The 17,911-nt window shown below is 45.5% G+C and overlaps 1 protein-coding gene across 1 annotated transcript in view; it reads left to right on the top strand.

Moving 5' to 3' along the window:
- PGBD5 (piggyBac transposable element derived 5) overlaps positions 1-17,911 on the top strand; it is an 854,702-nt gene that overhangs the window by 761,098 nt on the left and 75,693 nt on the right. Inside the window, exon 5 of the mRNA XM_069606913.1 lies at positions 2,423-2,620. Within this exon, the coding sequence (XP_069463014.1) occupies positions 2,423-2,620 (198 nt within the window). The remainder of the gene's footprint in view (positions 1-2,422; positions 2,621-17,911) is intronic.

The following is a 17,911-nucleotide window of genomic DNA, read 5'->3' as shown; positions in this document are numbered from 1 at the left end:
ATTGACGGATCAATGTTGAGGTTTTTGACCGCCCTATGAACCCCTGGTGTGTGGGGTATGTCGGGGCATTTCTGCTTGGAAATGTTCTCCCGTCGTCTCTCTCTTGGTATGGGCAGGGAATAGGCCCTCTCAGTAGGTCATATCTCCTGGGTGGACCAGGCGATGGCATTGGTCTGCATGCCACGAGCATCAGAACCTTTTCCTTACACATCGATTGAAAGTAGTTTTCTTGTCCACACCTCATACACATCTGCCCCATGGCCGGGCATTGTCCCTTGTGGGGAAATTCGATACCCGTACTGTAGCATTGTCTTTTCCCTAGGTGCGTCGGTTTGGCCTTCAGGGTTCTTGTCGGCCTTGTGGTCCTGGGTATCCGGTGTATCCCTGAGGGCCAGTGGCTATGGCTGCACTCGTGTCGCTTTTCTTTGGGTACTCTATAGCTACCGCTTGCACGTCCACTCTTTGGTACACTCTTGCTAGGTCCACTATTTCCTGCAACGGGTGGGGTTTCTTCAGCAAGTGTTTTCGGAACTCTGAGGACAGAGGAGCATCCTTGTAATACTCTTAGTCTGATGGCTTCATCATCATTGAAGTTGGCGAAGTCACAGTGTGATATTTTTCTGAATTCGGAGGATGAATTTGCCCATTGTTTCATGGGGCAACTGTGCGCATTGGTTAAATGTGTACCTCTCGTACTCTCTGTTGGAGAGGATCATTAGCTTCCTGTTAGCAGCAATGAGACGTTGGTACGTGGCTTTCTCCTGCACTGGGATGGTCTTCAAGATCCCTTTGATCTCTTTCCCCGCCAGGTTTGCGAAAATGTCCATTTTGTTCGGTGAGTCCTGGTCACCTATGGCTCTCATAAAGTCCTCAAACTCCTACATCCATTCTTCCCACCTCTGCCTTTGGTTGTGGTGTGGTTCCAGCGTAAATGGGTTGGAGCGTCGTATGAGTGCGGCTCCGGATGCTTGGTTTGACCCCATGGCGGCTTGGGCCTCTGCTCCCGCTGCCACTTGCGTTCCTTCCGACATTTCGCTGGTGTCTAGGGTTCACTTGTGGTTGCTTGTCTATCTTGTGTGGCAGGTTGGTCAGCTACTTCTAGGCCCTGTTGTGGGTGCGAGCACTGGCATCTTCCTCCTTGTGCTTATGTGATGGGTTGTCTTGTCACTCTTGTCTGGTTAGGCCGGATGCAGGTCGTTATCTGTGTCCTCTCTTTGGGTTGTTGGTGCTCTCCCCTCTGCGGGTCACCTTCTGTTTCCTCTTCTTTTCCCCTCTATCCTCCCAATGTGCTTGGTCCTGTGGCAATGGGGGAGTTTATTGATGCTTTCTCTTTTATTATTGCTTCAATCGTCCTTCCTGTTATTTATTAAATTCTTTTCTTTTTTGGGGGGGAGGGAGGGCGAGGCCATGTGTTCTATGCATACTACGCGGCCCTGCTTGCAGGCTCTGCCACGTGGTGGACAGCTTCCCTGCTGCTTCCTTGTGTCTCCCTGGGGGCAGGCCTCCTTACCGCAATCTGTTGTAGTGGGCCGCAGTGTCGCCGTTCTAATCGTGCCCTCCTTGCACGCGTTGCCTGCAGCACTCATGCGTGGAGGTCAGTCCTCCTGTGCTGGCACATTCGTGGTCGGCGCCGTGTCCCTTCTCGCACGCGACCCCGAAACCCCAGGTCTTCTGCCGCTGTTCCCTTCCTGGTCTGGCCTCCCCAGTCGGTGTCCTCTCACCTACCCGGCCGTGCTCGTAGTCGGGCGGAAGTCCGCCTACTGGTCCGTACGGTGCTGGGTACTTCCACCTGTGCTGGTCTTGCTGTGTGTGCAGTGTGTGTCGTGGTACCTCGTCGCCAGTTGTTAGGCCCCAATGAATGCAATTCACAGACGACATAGGACTCCTGGATGGTGCATCTTACTCCTTTATTTCCCTTACAAAAACGAACTCCTTCCTCCCTACCGTCCTCCCTTCTCCCGCCTCCCCCCTTTGACTTTAGTCTGCCCCTCTTAAGGGGCTGTTGCTCCATTCTCTACTGTAACATACACCGGCAGCCGATGGCCTTACGCCCATGTTTTAACTTGAGCTTCTGGGCCATTGCCAACAGGTCTAGTCAGCAGGTGGGGGCTATAATTTACATGGGGCTCTCCCAAGCTGCTTGTTAAAACATCCATCAGATTTTGTAACTGGATTCTTCGTACTTCAGTTTCTGTTATGTGGTGCGGCCTTCTGAAATTTGTTTTTTAATATGTACATCATTACACCTGACGCCTGAGTGCCGCAGCAACCATTAGTAGAGCTATTTTGAGCAAAGTAATGGCATCTGCAATCAAAGCAGTTGCTGGCGACCTCGCATTCTGACGGTGTAAAAGTGCCTATGTTGGTGACTGGTGCAGATGTGATAACATACCTCCAGTGAAAGTTGCCTTTTTCTTCGCAGGGATTTACTGTTGTGGCTTGCTCAGCCCCAGAAAGAGTGACTGCACTGGTCTACCTCCGTCCATGCTGAATAACCCAGATGTGCCCATGTCACGTGGACAATACGGTATAAAGATGAAGGGGGACATGTCTCTAATCTGCTGGTACAACAAGGGGCATTTCCGCTTTTTGACTAATGCCTTCTCACCAACTAAGAAAGGTAAGTGGCCCCTCTCTTTTCATCTTCATTCTCTTCTTCCTCCCTTGCAATCTAGCTTTCGTCCTGCTCACTCTACTGGATCTGTACGCAGGTTTTTTTCTTTCCCTCTCCTTCCCCTACCCCTGTCTCTCTTTCCTATGGTCTTCTTTTCCCTCCATCAGTCCTTTCCTTTTATTCCTCTGCTCCAAACCTTGTTGTCGTCTTTGACCGCTTCCTTTCTTTTTCTGTACATATTTCTAATACTGCTCGCTCTGCTCATTTTCATCTCTATAATCTTCGGCCTGCTCGTCCTTCTCTTTCATTTCAGGCTACGGATATATTAATTTGTCTTTTCTCATCTTAACTATTGCTCAGTTCTGTTATTAGGTCTTCCCAAGTCCCATCTTACCCCTCTAGTTTCTGTTTTCAATTCTGCTATTCGCCTTCCCTTTCAGCTGCCCTTTCGCTCTTCTGTTACGCCTTCTCTTCGATCTGCTTCCTTACTTTCTTTTCATCTTTATCTTATCTTTCATTTTCTTTGCTTTGTCTATAAAGCTCTTTATGGCCTTGTTCATGCTTATCTTTGTTCTCTTGTCACTTTTTACTCTCCTCCTCATCCTCTTCGTTCTCAATCTCTTTTTCTCCTTTCTGTTCATAAGCCACCTTGTGCTTCATCTCGATTTCATTCTAAATTCAATGTTTTTTGGTCACAGGAGTTCCCGTCCTCCTTCCCAATTCCACTCTGCCATCCTCCACCCACGTACTCCTGTGCCCCAGAGGTGTACCAAGGTTAACATTTGGGAAGAAGGTGGGGGGCTAACCCTTCAAATGTTGGCAGAGGTGCTAACTTCAGAGACTGTGGAGGGGACAGACTTACTTTTGTGGGGGTATCTAACTTCTTTACACTTTCTAATGAGACTGTTCTAGTGTAGCTGCAATGTTACAAGCAGTTAACTCTTGCCACATCTGAAACCACACACTTAAGGACTTCTGTGAGAACGAGCATTCTCCTGTCCCTACCACCCTTAAAATCACTCCCCTGGCATGTAAGTACTAACCCCAAATCACAATTTCAATTGCCTAAAAATGTATGCATATGAATGCAGGTGCTAACAATGAAATGCTTTAAGTTAGTAATTGAAAGGCCTTTATTAACAGCGAAGCCCAGGCACGAGTTAACGTCTGTGTCCTGTTCTCTCCGGCCACAGTTCTATAGGTCAGCAAGATCGAGTCAACATAGCCTAAAATGGGGGGGGGGTTAGAGCCCGATCTGACAATGGTGTTGCACCATTGTCGTGCCCCCACATACACACATGCAGGTATACGTATGTAATTGGTCGAATTTACCAAAAGGGCACGACCAAAATGTAGACTTTCAAAAGAAAGTATATTTAACAATGGGTTACTTGAGCAAATAGATGTATTCACAGAATATGTTCTCTCCTTTCATATAAAATATAAAGCACAATCTGTTGGCTCAATTTCATATTTATTTACCAAGAAAAGGTATTGTTGGCAACTTGTGCATTTTCTTTCCTGCTGCCATATCTTAGAAAACTGCCTTTCATTGAAAACTTAAGAATACACAAGATGCTTCTAATCTACTTAGGCATGGCATATAGGGAAAACACCAAATGGCAGGCGCGGCTTGCAAGATGCCTTGGGAGGTCTCTGTGATTAACATCACACAGCGACATAAAAATGCCTTTGCTATGCAGGGGACCCTCAAGAATGAAGGCCCACATGTGCCGCAGCATCCGGCAGATAAACAGCGAAAGTCACCCAGCATCTCTGATGCGCAAGAAAACATCACAGATAAGAAAACAAAGAGTTTTGCAAGTGAGGTTGCTAAGAGACAACAGCATTTTGATGATTACCAAATTGATGCCATGTTTCGATGGTAAACATGCACAATCAAGATTGGAACACTGGGGTTTTAGATATGTATGAAGCCTTTGCAGCACTGGTGTTTGAGAGAGTGTGAGGGATCGGTTTATCCTTACACCCCTCTCCAAATGTTTTCACTTTTCTCTCTTATTGTACCCCATGGAAAGCAGCTCTCTGTAGTTTATGTCCACTGAACAGGTATTGGTTTTCATGATCAACTGATGTCTGCAAATAGAGCAGGAACTTTAGGAAAGTGAGTCTTTTTCTGTTTGCCCATCTCTCTCCTCCTCCTTACGGATCTCCTTTATCTGTATGCTCCCAGGATTGACCAGAATATTGAAAGAATACGGTGTGCTTGCTGTGCCATTTTATGTAGATCTTCCCTTTCCTTATTCCCTTCTTTGATTTAGTGTGCCAAGTCAGGTTATGTCGTTTGAGTGTGTGGAGTGTTTTTCTGTTTAGCATGAGACCCTGCCATTGTGTTGTGGGTAGGGCCCTGCCCTTTTATGTCACTGGTGGGAACCACATACCCAGTCTGCAAGTCTAGGATTCCAGGCCAAATGAAGAGGAACCCCTCACTGGAACCTTTAGAGTTCTGGGTAATTGACTTCTACCTTCCTTGCCTATGAAGGATCTGTAATGGCCACCTCAAGATTGTCTGGACGTCTGCTTGGAATTCTCCACTTGAATAACAGATCTAACAATGACGTCACAGGACCCCAACACACTTTAGCCACTTACTGCAGCCCCTCAAGGCGACAGGACAAGCCATTCACCCACCTGCCGACATTGCATCTCTGGGAAGTATCGCCCACATCTCCAGGCAGCAGACTCTTAGTGGTGGAGCTAGGCCAGTTGAGACTGAAGGAAGACTGTTTGCTTGGCCTCAGCCACAGTACACTTGGAAGTGTCTGCAGTCATTCTGCAGGAAACATTTTGGAAGACGCCACACTCCCATGAACATTTTGCTGGGGAACATTTTATGTAGTGGGAGATGTTTGTTTGGAGGCTCTTTCTGTTCCCAAGGTGACAGAAGAGGAGCCTCCCTAGTGTTCCCCTAGAGAGTGACACTTGTAAGGTCAGACGGGAAATGAAATAGGCACAGGAACTTAAAGAAAAAATAGCCCACATTTGCAAATTAGATTAATGGCTTTTCAAGACAAACTGGTTAAAAGTGTCATGAGGAACAATTTGGCTAACAGTTTGGGCAATACTGTATTTTAAACCACATTGGGCCTGTAGCATTGATCAAAACTACCAGCTGAACAGAGCGTGAAGTGCTTCAACTGGCCACAAATCCAGCCACTGGCCTCCTGGGCCGTTCCTGCAGGCATTACAGAGCACTAACTGGACAAAGAAGCCAGTCTTGTTGGCACCCTTTCCTCTTGCTGTCTTCAAAGATGGAACACTTTAAAGAAATTCAACAAATAGTGATTTGCGACGCGAAGCCCAATAAAACAAAGCTAGTACCCCTCAGGAGTTTGTGCCCCTTGTCTCTGTGGAAAAGGAGTATGTGCTAAAAGGCACACTGAACCCCCTTAGCAGGAACAAGCACCAACTACTGTATGTACTTTGGTCATGGCAAGCTGGTTCCCAGACAGAGATGGTTCTACAGCACTCTAAAGAGCATAGCACACCCTTTTCGAGCTACCTAAAAGTCCATTTGTTGACGGAGATACTTTTTTGTCTAGTACCTGAATGTAGATCCAAGGCTCTGCAGTAAACCGCCAGCCCTAGGCAGTCCCAGTAGAACATATATTGAGTGAGTTGATGTGACCCTCTCTGCACCATCTCTGACTTCAAGAAAACATGGGAAGACAGGAAATGGTGTATGATGGCGTAGCTGTGCAAACACCGGAAGAAGATCTCTACGACAGGCAGAGGCAAGTGCCTGAATTGCTTTTTCTCACCTTTATCCTCCTACAGTATCCGATCTCCCCCTTGCTTTCTCTGCATAGCCATCTCCTTCACATGTGTCTTGGTTTCACCCGTAGTGTGCGCTACCCCATGCCATTGTTTTGATTGGCTGTTGGTTGCCCTACCCATAAGGATTCTAGTGACACCGGATCAGCTGCTCCTTGTTGGAGAAAGAAACAAGGGCATCACTGCCCTCGCACTCCTGTTTCTAGGCGTCAAGAACGCGGGGAAGTTGCTAAAAGTTGCACCTGGCCTCCAGCACCACCCCTCTTCCTCGTAAACATTGTCATTACACACTCTTGTCTCTAGGTGTCAAGAAAGTGGGAAAGTCAGTAACAGTTGCACATAGACTACAGCACCTCTCCCACTTTCCAGAGCCAGATAATTTTGCCCTATGAACATGTGCTACTGTTTTGAATGCTGTTTTGAATGGTCCATACCCATATACCCTGAAGCTCTGCTTTTCGACTGCTCAGCATGCATCCTAACTGTTTGAACACCACCCCATCCGTGCCCCCTTGTGACTGTCTTTTTTTAATATAATGGTTTTGTAGCTTGAGTTGTTATGTCCAGCACACTGTATATATATGACATTTTGCATGCAGAAGTGTGCACACTTCCAGCTCACGCCTGTGGACCTCTCTACTCCTCGAACATCTTTATGTGGAGACAGTCTTCTGCAAATACCGGAAAAGGGTCTACCTCTTTTAGGATACGTACAAGTTATACTAGGCTCTACAACTGACAATGCACGTGTTACACTTGAATCACCTCATGCTCTTCCGCTCCCCTTCCAACGCACTCTGAGACAGCCAAACAGCAGTATGCATGATACATACAGACATGAAAAGTAGCTATTAACTAGGCATAGGAGGCTTCGGGGAGGGGGTCCCCTTATTTTTCACTTGTAATTTCCTTTATTATTGGGAAAAGGCAGCAAGCTGATGGGGGTTGTTTAGGTCAGTGTTCCCTAGTCATCCAAAATCCAAACATTAGTGCGGACTCGGAGTACTGAGAATTTTGCAGGGCTCTTTTCTGCAAATATCCTGGTTTCCTCTGAAGAGGGGTAAACACAATTCAGTTTGGGGACGCTTGAGAGGTTCCACTACATTCAACTTTGAAACTGGATCTGTAACACATCTACTCGCAAGACGGGCCCTAGTCAACCCACCCCTCTTGTACTCGCCCTAATGAAGGGCGTACCCCTGAGATGGGTTCCCACGCTGAATCGGCTCCTGGAGCCGAGGTGAGCTGAGTGTGAAACGTATGTATATGTTTGGTTGGGAGAAGAACTTTGGCCTGACGATTGACTCTGATAGCTGGTCCTACATGAGGGCTAGAACACAAACATCTTCTCAATGTTTCCAGATCAAAGAGTGAATATATAAACTATTCCTAGGGTGGCATCTTCCCCCTTTCATAGCTAGAGAATTCATCGCTCTAGCTCTCTGCAATGTTGCAGGCACTGCAGAGAGTTGGAGACCGTGGAGATTGTTTGGATGTCCTCTGCTAAAGCTCTGATAAACTGAAACGAAATCCTGGCAAGAATTAAGGAGGCCTGTGGCCTGCAGCTTCCCCTAGAGTCCCTAGTCTTAATCCTAGAGGATAATGGAGACAATAGACATCACCCCACCTCAGGTCCTTTAGCACCTCTTTTGACACAATTGCTTGATCTGGCCTGGCTATCCCTGGGTCAGTGTTGGAAGGTCCAGGAGGGCGCATAAATAGTTGTTTGATGGGGGAAATGTTGGGTGAACCAGGCGATGGAGAGCAATTTCAGCTCTAACCTCCATTTCCCTTTTCAAATGTATTAGAACCCTGAAGCGCTCAGTAGCCGACAATCTTGTATTTGCTGAACATGCTGTTATGAAGTTATGAAGTTGTAAAAAATACTCAAGCTAAACTAGAGTAAAAACATTCCCGTCTAAAAGGCTTGTCCAAGGAGGCTACAATACTATTTCTGGTGTCTTTAACATAATGCTGCCTTGTCAGTCTCCAGCCCACCCTTGTGGACGACCCACCACTCACCTACCACTCTGATTAGACTCTGACTGACAATCTAGTCATCACCAATACTGACTATTGCAAGCTCCCAAGTATGCCTGGAATCCCCAATACTCCTTCCAAACCCTCATACACAGGACTCGGTTTCAGCCTGTGCACGGAGCTGAATCTTCAAAGAAGAGCAGCTTCCTCTCCACACAGACACCAGACCGACATGCTCCCTCTGTACAACTGGTCTCTCCAGAAGAGCCACATTCCTGTGCAGGCACAGGGAGCAGGAGGAATCTGAACGTAGATCCAGCAGCCACTGTGTGAGATGCCCATCACATCATTTACTTTCCATGCATTCTGTGACCTTTGGTCTTACTGTTCCCATTGTAAATCCAGACTGAAAAAAAACGACCAAGGCTGGATGAACATCACCTGAATTATGTGGATCCTGTTGACATGCATGTTTTAACTTCCAGATTTGCACTGCTTTTAGGCTTTGTGAATCAGGCATAAGACAGCAGGTGCAAATCTGATAACCCCATTGGAGTCAGGCCCAATGGGGTCCCTAAAGTATATTATTCTCATTTTTGCACCACCCTTTAGCTTTTCCCTCTCCGGAAGTCTTGAGAACAACATTGTGCATACTGTTAGTGCATACTTTTAGTCATTATTCTCTTAGAAGGTTTAGCAGATATCTGCAAGCTTTGGCTCTTCACGTGTTTTGAACTACAACTCTTATCAGATCTAGCAAGCATAGTCAGCAATGAGGGATCCTGGGAAATCTAGTCCAAAACAACTTGAGAGTCACATGGTGCAGACCCCTGATGTATATAATGCTATTAATGCTATTTTCCAAACACATTTTTTAAAAGCCCTTTTTAATTATTCCTGTAGGAAAGAGAGGGGGGGGGGGGTAATGTTTTCTCTAAGGGTTGTTCTCATTTATACAACTAATAATATTAATTTCAAATTTGTGTGAGTGCTTTATGGCATATGCCTCTCTCCTCCAAGTTCTGTAATAATAGGTGGTGTTAGTACACAATGTAATGGCAGTGTATCTACTGTGATAATCCTACAGAGTCATCACTAGACCCCAGCCTGAGATCTCCTCCCATGTGTCCAGGGGAAGACGGCCGCTACCTGATCCTAACACTTGGGGTGGTATCACGAGAGAAGGCCACATGGGAGGAGATGGCTGTCAAGGGGAAGTGGTGACTCCTTTGGGAGAGACGCTGCATTCATCTTCTTATGAGGATTAGATCCCCAAATATTTGTTGGCATGCTGTCATTGTACAAGTCCCTCCTATGAAAATACCCACATAACATGTTGTGAAAAGTCATATAATCAGAATAAAGTGTATACGCATGAGGTTTAGGAATTAAATGCAATATCCTCTAATTGTCATGATCACGTCTTAAATAGAGGTTAAAAACCCAATGTTAAACACAAACCTTTTTTACAAATTTCCCTAACTGTAGCAATGCTAATTTCAAAAAGCAATCTAAAAAGATTTAAACATCAAAACCCCACAACTATTATGGACTTCACAATCCATAATGCCCTTGGTACTGGGATTAAGAAGAGGCACCCGGTGTTAGTAAGGATCAACAATGCCATTAACCAGAATATACTGTCTAGTTGTTATAGATCACAACACCTGAGCGGGACATTTAAACTCAGGAATGAGTTGCAGCTGAGAGAAGGAGGAGAGGATGACGCTGAAAAGTAGCTGAGGCAGAGGCAGACCTGAATGCTGGGCCGGTCACAGAAGTAGACAGAAGAAATCCAGCTGATGCAGATGCGAGATGTGAAGGCCGGTGACGTAGCAGAGTAAGTGCAGCAGGAAGTGGTATCGTGAAAAAATGCTGACCCGAGAGGGAGATGTGCTCCCCACGAGCAGATCTTCAGTGCAGTGAAGGAAAATCGCCAGAGCTGTCGGAGATCTGGGAAGAAGCTGTGCAGGCCGAGGGAGTTAGGAGGGAGCCGACCGGAAAGCAGAACGAAGATAGAAGGTCCACTGCAATGGAAAAGGAGACGCCAAAGAAAACCGGTGACTTGGCCTAAAGCTAAAGGTAACCCCGGGGCGCTCAGAATAGAACTTTTAGCAGAAACCACTACTTTTGAATACCTAACATATAAAGCAATACAAGGGCCCAAATCCTATTCTATGGGATATGGGACACCAATTGGGGGAAACCTATGACCCGCATTGCCAACAGCGAAGAGGCTGTAAAGAAGCAGAAGAAAGGCAACAATAGAGCAGTTCCCCTTGTATGGGACACTGATTGGGGGAAATCTGTAACCCACATTGCCAACAGCCAAGTGGCTGTAAAAGAGCAGAAATAAGGTAGCAACGGCGCAACTGCCCTTATCTGGGACACCAACTGGGGGAGACCTGTAACCCGCATTACTAAGAGTCAGGAATCTATAGAAAGAGGCAGGCATTGTTCAATCCTCCCCACAAAGGATACTGGTGTGGAGAATCTCGGAACAAATATTGCCAGAAAGCATAATTGTAGTTGTTGTAGGAGTTTACATCCTGGCAGGCAAGTGGATCAGGAAAGAAGATGTTGTTTTTGTGGCAAGATGCTGTAATGAAAAGTGTGGCATTACCAGAAGTAGTTGCTGTGCTATCCTTACAAAAGTATTCCATGTGAAGAAGAAATGTGATATGTTGATAATTGCTTTGATTTATGAACTTAAGTTTTGAGAGAAAGACATTTTTGCTTTACCTAGAAGGATATTGGGACGACACCCATTGCTGTGATGCGTTATGTTTTGATAAAAAAAAAATGCTTGCTTTACCAAGAAGGATATTGGGAAAGACACCCATCACTGTGATTTGTGGAACAAGTGTTCATGAAAGAGACATTTTACTTTGACAAGTGGAAGGTCGCATTTGAAGGAAAATATCTTTTGTATTGAACTGAACAGAACTTTGATGAATCAGAACTTCTCCAACGGTATTACTGCATTGATACAGAGGAAGAGAATCCAACCCTGGTCACAATGAGTACTCTCAATAGTTTGAATTCTTATTCTATTGTGTTGAATTGAAGACAGCCCTATATTCCATGTGTTATTTTGTTGTATGTATTAGTGTGAGGGGCAGAAACCATTGGGCACTAGGTCATCTTGCTTTAGCTTAGTTTACTAGGTAGGGGCATCCTTGTTAGGATGGGGAAAGATAGGCATTTATCGCACCCTTTTTCAGTTAATAAATGGCATACCTTGAGAAAACATTACCTTTGTGTCTGTCTCGCATTTCTGACCCCTTGCACTACCCTGGAAGTACTTTGCATCCATATGTGCAGAAGTAATTATCACATGGGGGGTAATATTGGATATAGCGTAGCGTGAATCTGTGCGTAAAATGCATGCATAAAAATGTTACACATTCATTCCATGCTATATTTCCATTAATTTCTATGGCAGAGAGGGGGCAGGGATAGTACATAAAGATTTTGCGTCCCCCTTCCTCTCCGCCATTCAAAAGTTCCAGCATTGGCAACATTTTCATGCTGGCCCAAATGCTGGGGTTTCCATAGGAATCCATTGTAAACGATGCCTGCCATGTGGAAATGGCATATGACACTTACTCAATTTGCATGGTGGAGTCCAAAACGGAGGAGTAAAGGTAATTACGGTTCAATTTTACACCTTCTGCATTCCAACGTGCAAATGATGACATTTCCGCAGAGGGCTTGTTCACCCCAAAGTGCAAACATAATAGTCCCCTCTGCATAAATACAGGGGAATCAAAAAATGAGCCCCACAGAGTTTACAATCCCTGTCTTTTTTCTAATATAATACTAATAATTTACTTTCTGAAGTTGCTGCATTTATTTCAGCCTTATCCACTGTTAGGTTTCCTTAGTTATGAGCTGGAAATATACCTTAAAATAGAAAGATCGTAAACCCACATTCCTATCATATTTTAGTCAGCTCAGCAGCCAAGTCTGCTTCTGTGTCGTCTCATTCCACGGCAAAGGTTCATTTGACTGGCCTACATGTAAAGAAGGTAGGGGAGCTTTGCACACTCAAAAGCAAGGCACGAAAAAACGCCCTACCTAGGAAAACACAGCCTCATGTGACAATGGTTGCCCTCTGGTGAAGAGAAGAGGGACAACAGCCAAACAGACCTACCTACCCTGGCTTTACTGTTGGTATGGCATTCTCTTGAGGGTAGGTGTACCCTTTGACCCTAAAAGTCATCGAGCTGTCCAGTTTGCACCGTTGGTCATATGTTTTTAATATCGTCCATCTCTCTTCTTTTTACAAGATTTTACTAATCGAACAAAACGCTATTCAAGTTCGACCCTGCGCTTTTTCAACCGTTGTCGGTGTTACGGAGTGGACCTCCGATATGTGTTTCCCCTTTAAGGGGGTGTGTACCTTGTTACAGTGTTACCCTTTTAAGATGGGCCATAACTATGTCATGGCCCAAGATAATAAAAGGGAGCCTGCAGGCACGTGCGGGCAGAACGGCCGCAGGCACCATGACCAACTAACTGGTGTGTGTGTCTTTTATTGTGGCCTGTAGGCCCGCCCTGAAGACACAGGGCCTGCAGGCCACGGTACCACGAGGTCACCTGCTTAGCATGCAGGGCAGGATCCTATGAGGGGCCACGGTCAGCCGTGCCGATTACTGAGGCTCTGAAGCCTACCCGGTGCTGGTGTCCCATAGATGACTTTCAAATGAGTGGTTGGAGGCCAAATGTTGAGGGCACGGAGGAATGTAAGCGAGCAGTGGGCTATTATAAGAGTGCATGTCTGTAAAGAAACAGTTAAAGTTACAGATGTGAGGCATAACCAGCAACAGTCCTGTGACTTCTGGCAAACTCTGCAATGAAAAAAATATATATTTTAATTGTAAAGTTGCACGACGCACAACACCTGTATATAAGCGCTATATAAATAATCAATCAATCAATGAAGGTGAAGCAGAACGCAAACAGACAGTGCCATCTGGAAAGACGTGGCATATAGAAAGCGCGCTCAGTGATACAGGGCCCTGGGGCCATGTGGGGGTATCCCCTGGTATACCCACCCTTCCCTGTTTGAATGGCATGGACTTCTCACTTGTCACCATTAGCATCCTCTGTCCCTTAAATGGGCTCATTTTACAGTGCAGATATAAATACATTGCGGAAGGAAGCGATGAGTCTGGCAGCACCAGCTAGGGTGTCCAACTTTCTGAAATCATTTCGCAGGACACTTGCCCACAAGGTGGCAAAGACATCACGGCATCATTCACCTTTGGCCCGCCCTCAATCATTATTTAAAAAATTGGTAAATGGCTGTGAACTTATGCCTGGCTTAATTCCAATGCTAATGGTTTGTACTTGTGAGGCGAACGGTCACGTGGTTAAACTGTAAACATGGTCATTACAACCCCATGAAGAAAGCATTAGCATTGTAATAAAGTCTGGTGTCAGAGCGTTAACAGCCCGACTCGGAGAGCAGCAGCAGCTCCATCTGCAGGGACAAGGAGGAGGGACAGTGCAGAGAAGCAGAATGGCTCACATGCATCAAAGCTAAAGAAGAAGGTTCTGAAGAATCAATCTAACAATCCTACTATCCAGGCTTCCTCACTGTCATTCTCAGGCTTAGGTGTTTTATGTATCCCCAACATTCCTTTGCTTGTCTTTGGGTGTCCTCTTGATTCTCCTGGGTCACTTCAGTGGTACAGTTGGGTTCCAGGGAACACATTGCTGTTGCCCAAATCTTGGCAAATCTTGGCAATTACTGGTAGAAGGCTTTGAGCCATCAGACTCAGCCCCAAAGCTTCCAATGGCCAGTAAGACGGGCTAGAGAAAGGTTCAGCTCTATCCGGTCAAAAGGACCTTTCACTGGTTCCAACCCCGACCTAATCTACAGCTTCCTCTCAGCTCCACAACTTTCCTTTGTAAACATCTGCTAGTTCACTGTCCCTCCTCATGGGATGCTGGTCTACAATCCTGCCTCCTATCACTTCTTCAAAGTTCCTCTCTCCACTCTGCTTCACCTGTTGTGTAACATGCCTGGTGCGTGTCCACTCTCTGTCTAAGACTGTCCAGGATCTAACCTCTCGCCACCTTTCTCCCCCTGCTCTTCCAGTCTGTGGTCACTTTGCTCTAATGTAACACCGCTTCTACCACCTTGTATCCTCACTGGGGCCTCTTACTGATGCATCACCGTTTCATCATTGCCTCCTGCTGATACCTCACTATTACTTCATCCTGTGCCTTCACTTCCTTCTCCTGATGCCTTGCAACCTCTCTCTTCTGCTGACATATTACTACCCCTTTTACCCCCCGTTCATTCCCTGATGTCTGTAACCTCTCCTCACCCAAATCAAGCCCTCTCGCCTCCAGCTTTCTCCACACCAGCCTCCTTCTCTCTGCTCCATAACAATCCTTCTCCACATGTCTGCTTCCTAATGATTGCCATCCTCCATGCCTTTTACATGGAGCCTCTCCCCATCTGTGGGGCCTTCCCTTCTCTACGGTGTGGGTATTTTTCACTTACAAAATATGATTATTCTTGTTAATGATTATGCGGTCCTCAAGCCGCGTTACTTCCTCCACCTTGCCACCTTGAGAGTTTGTGGATTGAGCCAATATCTGGGGCCAGTGCCATCTTGGAACTGCTGTCCGTGAATGCACACTGGAATCAAGTAAAGTGGGGCTCTGCGAGTTTGCCTTGTTAATGAGACCCCACTGTTTCTGACATATTTCCCTACACACAGGGTTCTCAGTTGTCGGCAAGGTTTGTGTCTGCATCAACTTGGAGCATTTTCATCATACATGCATGCCGTGCTGGGGCCAGGGTTGACAACTGTCCCTTACTGCATTCATTGATTCAATTAAAGTCATACTGAAACTTGTAAAGAACCTTTTAGTGTGTGAGAATGAGGGCATTTTTTCTCTCACTCTAAGTGTATCGGATAGGACTGTTAAGTTTCATAAAAAATGCAATAAAAATTTGAAGTGTCATTTATGATGTCATCTCTGATATCATGTGTGAGTTTATTGACCCATCATGTAAGGTTTATCTGTTTAGCCCAAGTGGTAACTGAGATAATAAAATACATTTCTATAATAACATACAAAATTCAATACGCTCTATCAGTTAAACAGATTAAACTTTAAAATTCTCTATCCGACACCCTCTCTAAGCTATGATTAATTTCTGAGCATGTTGTTTTCTCTTTTTGTGTCACTTTAACATCGGCCGCCTTCTCTGTCCCGTTTTACTCACCAGAAGTTCAATTATGTTGTAGTTGCGGTTCTTGCAGTTGTATGTAATACAATATTTAGGCAAACATCTTGACATGTTTTGACAAAATTCCTGTTCACGTCTGGTTATACACTCATTGGGAGTATACCTAATAACGCAAGCTACAACAAAATACAGTAAAAACAAAAGGGAGACTCAGCCAGTGGTGTGACAAGGTCAGTAGTCTGACCTTGTTACGTGGGGATATGCATCCCACTTAGGCTGTGGTGGGAGGCCAACCAGGGTGGAATCCAGAGCCAGTCCTACCCTACCTACTACGGTCCACCATGTGAAACCACTCCTGAGTACCCATACCACGAATTACGAGAACGATAACTACCAACTTACCCTGATCCAGAGGTAGCCATGACTAGTGAGCTCCAAAAAAGTGCACCATCGACTCCAGACACTCACCTCTCCCACCACCATGCTCACTCTCCACTTTACACCAACAAACCATAAAATGCAGCTATACCCCTCGATCAGTTTCGGTCCGGCTGCACACATACGAACAATTCCACATGAACACCTCAACAACCTGCTAGAACGCAGCTATAACCCAAATCGTCCTAGCTGCACACATAAACTTCATACACAGGCCTAATGCTGCCAGAATGCAGTCTCAGTGACCAACTACCTGTCTGCACACATTCGACAGATCTCTCACTACCACCACACCTAATGTTAGGATGCTTCCTCCATCACGCTAATCTCACTGGCAGCACACATATTGAGTGCACACAAGCACTATATTCTACCCTTCTCTTTCAACTGACCTGGATGGCAGTCCCCGAGGGCGTTCAACCTATAAGTGCTTTGAGATGGTTGTATACGAATTGTTTGAACTACAATTGACCTTTGCACAATTGACCGAATTGTGAAGGTCAATTGTTACATATATGCGGGGGAAACTCCCGCAACCCCCATTATATATATATATATATATATATATATATATATATATATATATATATATATATATATATATATATATATATTTACGGTCAATTGTGCAAAGGTCAATTCGGACCCTTGACTTTCAGTTAATTCAGTCATTCGAACAATTGTGTTCGAACAATTTGGCTAATACCCTTTGAGATCATAGCAATGATATATACAGTGCTATATATATAAATGCCAAATAAGAATAACAGAGGGGGTAGTAGCAATTAAGAGGGCCCCAATTCCAGTCCCCTGCCAAAGTGTGTGTATATGTGCAGTACGGGGGTGCATCATCACATACCTCTGGAAGAAAATACTGGTCAAGTTTTTTCTTTCTTTCCTAGACATAACAGTGAGCCAACTATTTTACGGGCAGGCCTGTAGGATACTTTGTCTTATTGGGGTAAATTTGGGGTTTGGTGGTATTTTCTTACCGTCAAAATATGAGCGGTAGTTTGGTGGTAAATTAGCCTTGCATTTAGATTGGGTTTGGCTTCATATTATTTTTGTGACCACACCTTGTTATATTATATTGGGGAATCTAGTGATATATTATTTGTGGTATTTAGTGGTGAGCATGGTTTTCTTTCCTATATTATAACTCCATAATAAAACAAAACCTTCTTTTCTATTAGAGTACCTCCCAGTGGTCTATAGAGAGCCTTGGACCTATGCACGTGATAGAAACCCAACAATTTTATATAGAGTGCCAACTATCAGGCCGATTCATGGAATTAATGTGCACCAAAAATCTCAGCGCAAGCGTGCGAAAGCGTGTGAATCGCAGTGCAAAAATTGCAGTGCAAGCATGCCAAAGCCGCGCATATCGATTCATGGAGGTCCGTGCGCGTGTAAATCCTGGGATGTGCGCTAAAATCCTGCGTGGCGCATGCGGGGGCACACGTCATCAAACGGCGTGTGTACGCGCACAGCGAAAGCACACATAGCGCGGCGCACACAACAAAAGTGGGCGTAACACGGGGTGTAACACGCGGAATGGGGAACAACGCATGAAAATGTGGCCGTTACGGGGGAAGTACAGGAGTTAAATGCGTGGAACTCCCACACACGCACCTAAAACACGTATTCATGGAATCGAACAGGGGAAACGCCTGCGCCAAAAAAGACACGCTAATCCGGAAACACGTACGCCAGCAGGAAGCAGGCGTACGCGGCCCTGCGCAGCATAAAAGTGTGCGCAAACAACAAACAAGCTCAGACGCTACAATGAATATACCATTCCTTGCAGCAGTGGTCGTGGGACACCGCAGGAGGAGGAGGATAGCCAGGCCCAGAATTGTTACACCCAG

This window comes from Ambystoma mexicanum, chromosome 4p, assembly GCF_040938575.1.
Source record: "Ambystoma mexicanum isolate Mex_15411 chromosome 4p, UKY_AmexF1_1, whole genome shotgun sequence".
NCBI lineage: Eukaryota > Metazoa > Chordata > Amphibia > Caudata > Ambystomatidae > Ambystoma > Ambystoma mexicanum.
The sequence above is the reverse complement of the archived record's forward strand: the minus strand, read 5'-3'. Positions and strand labels throughout refer to the sequence as shown.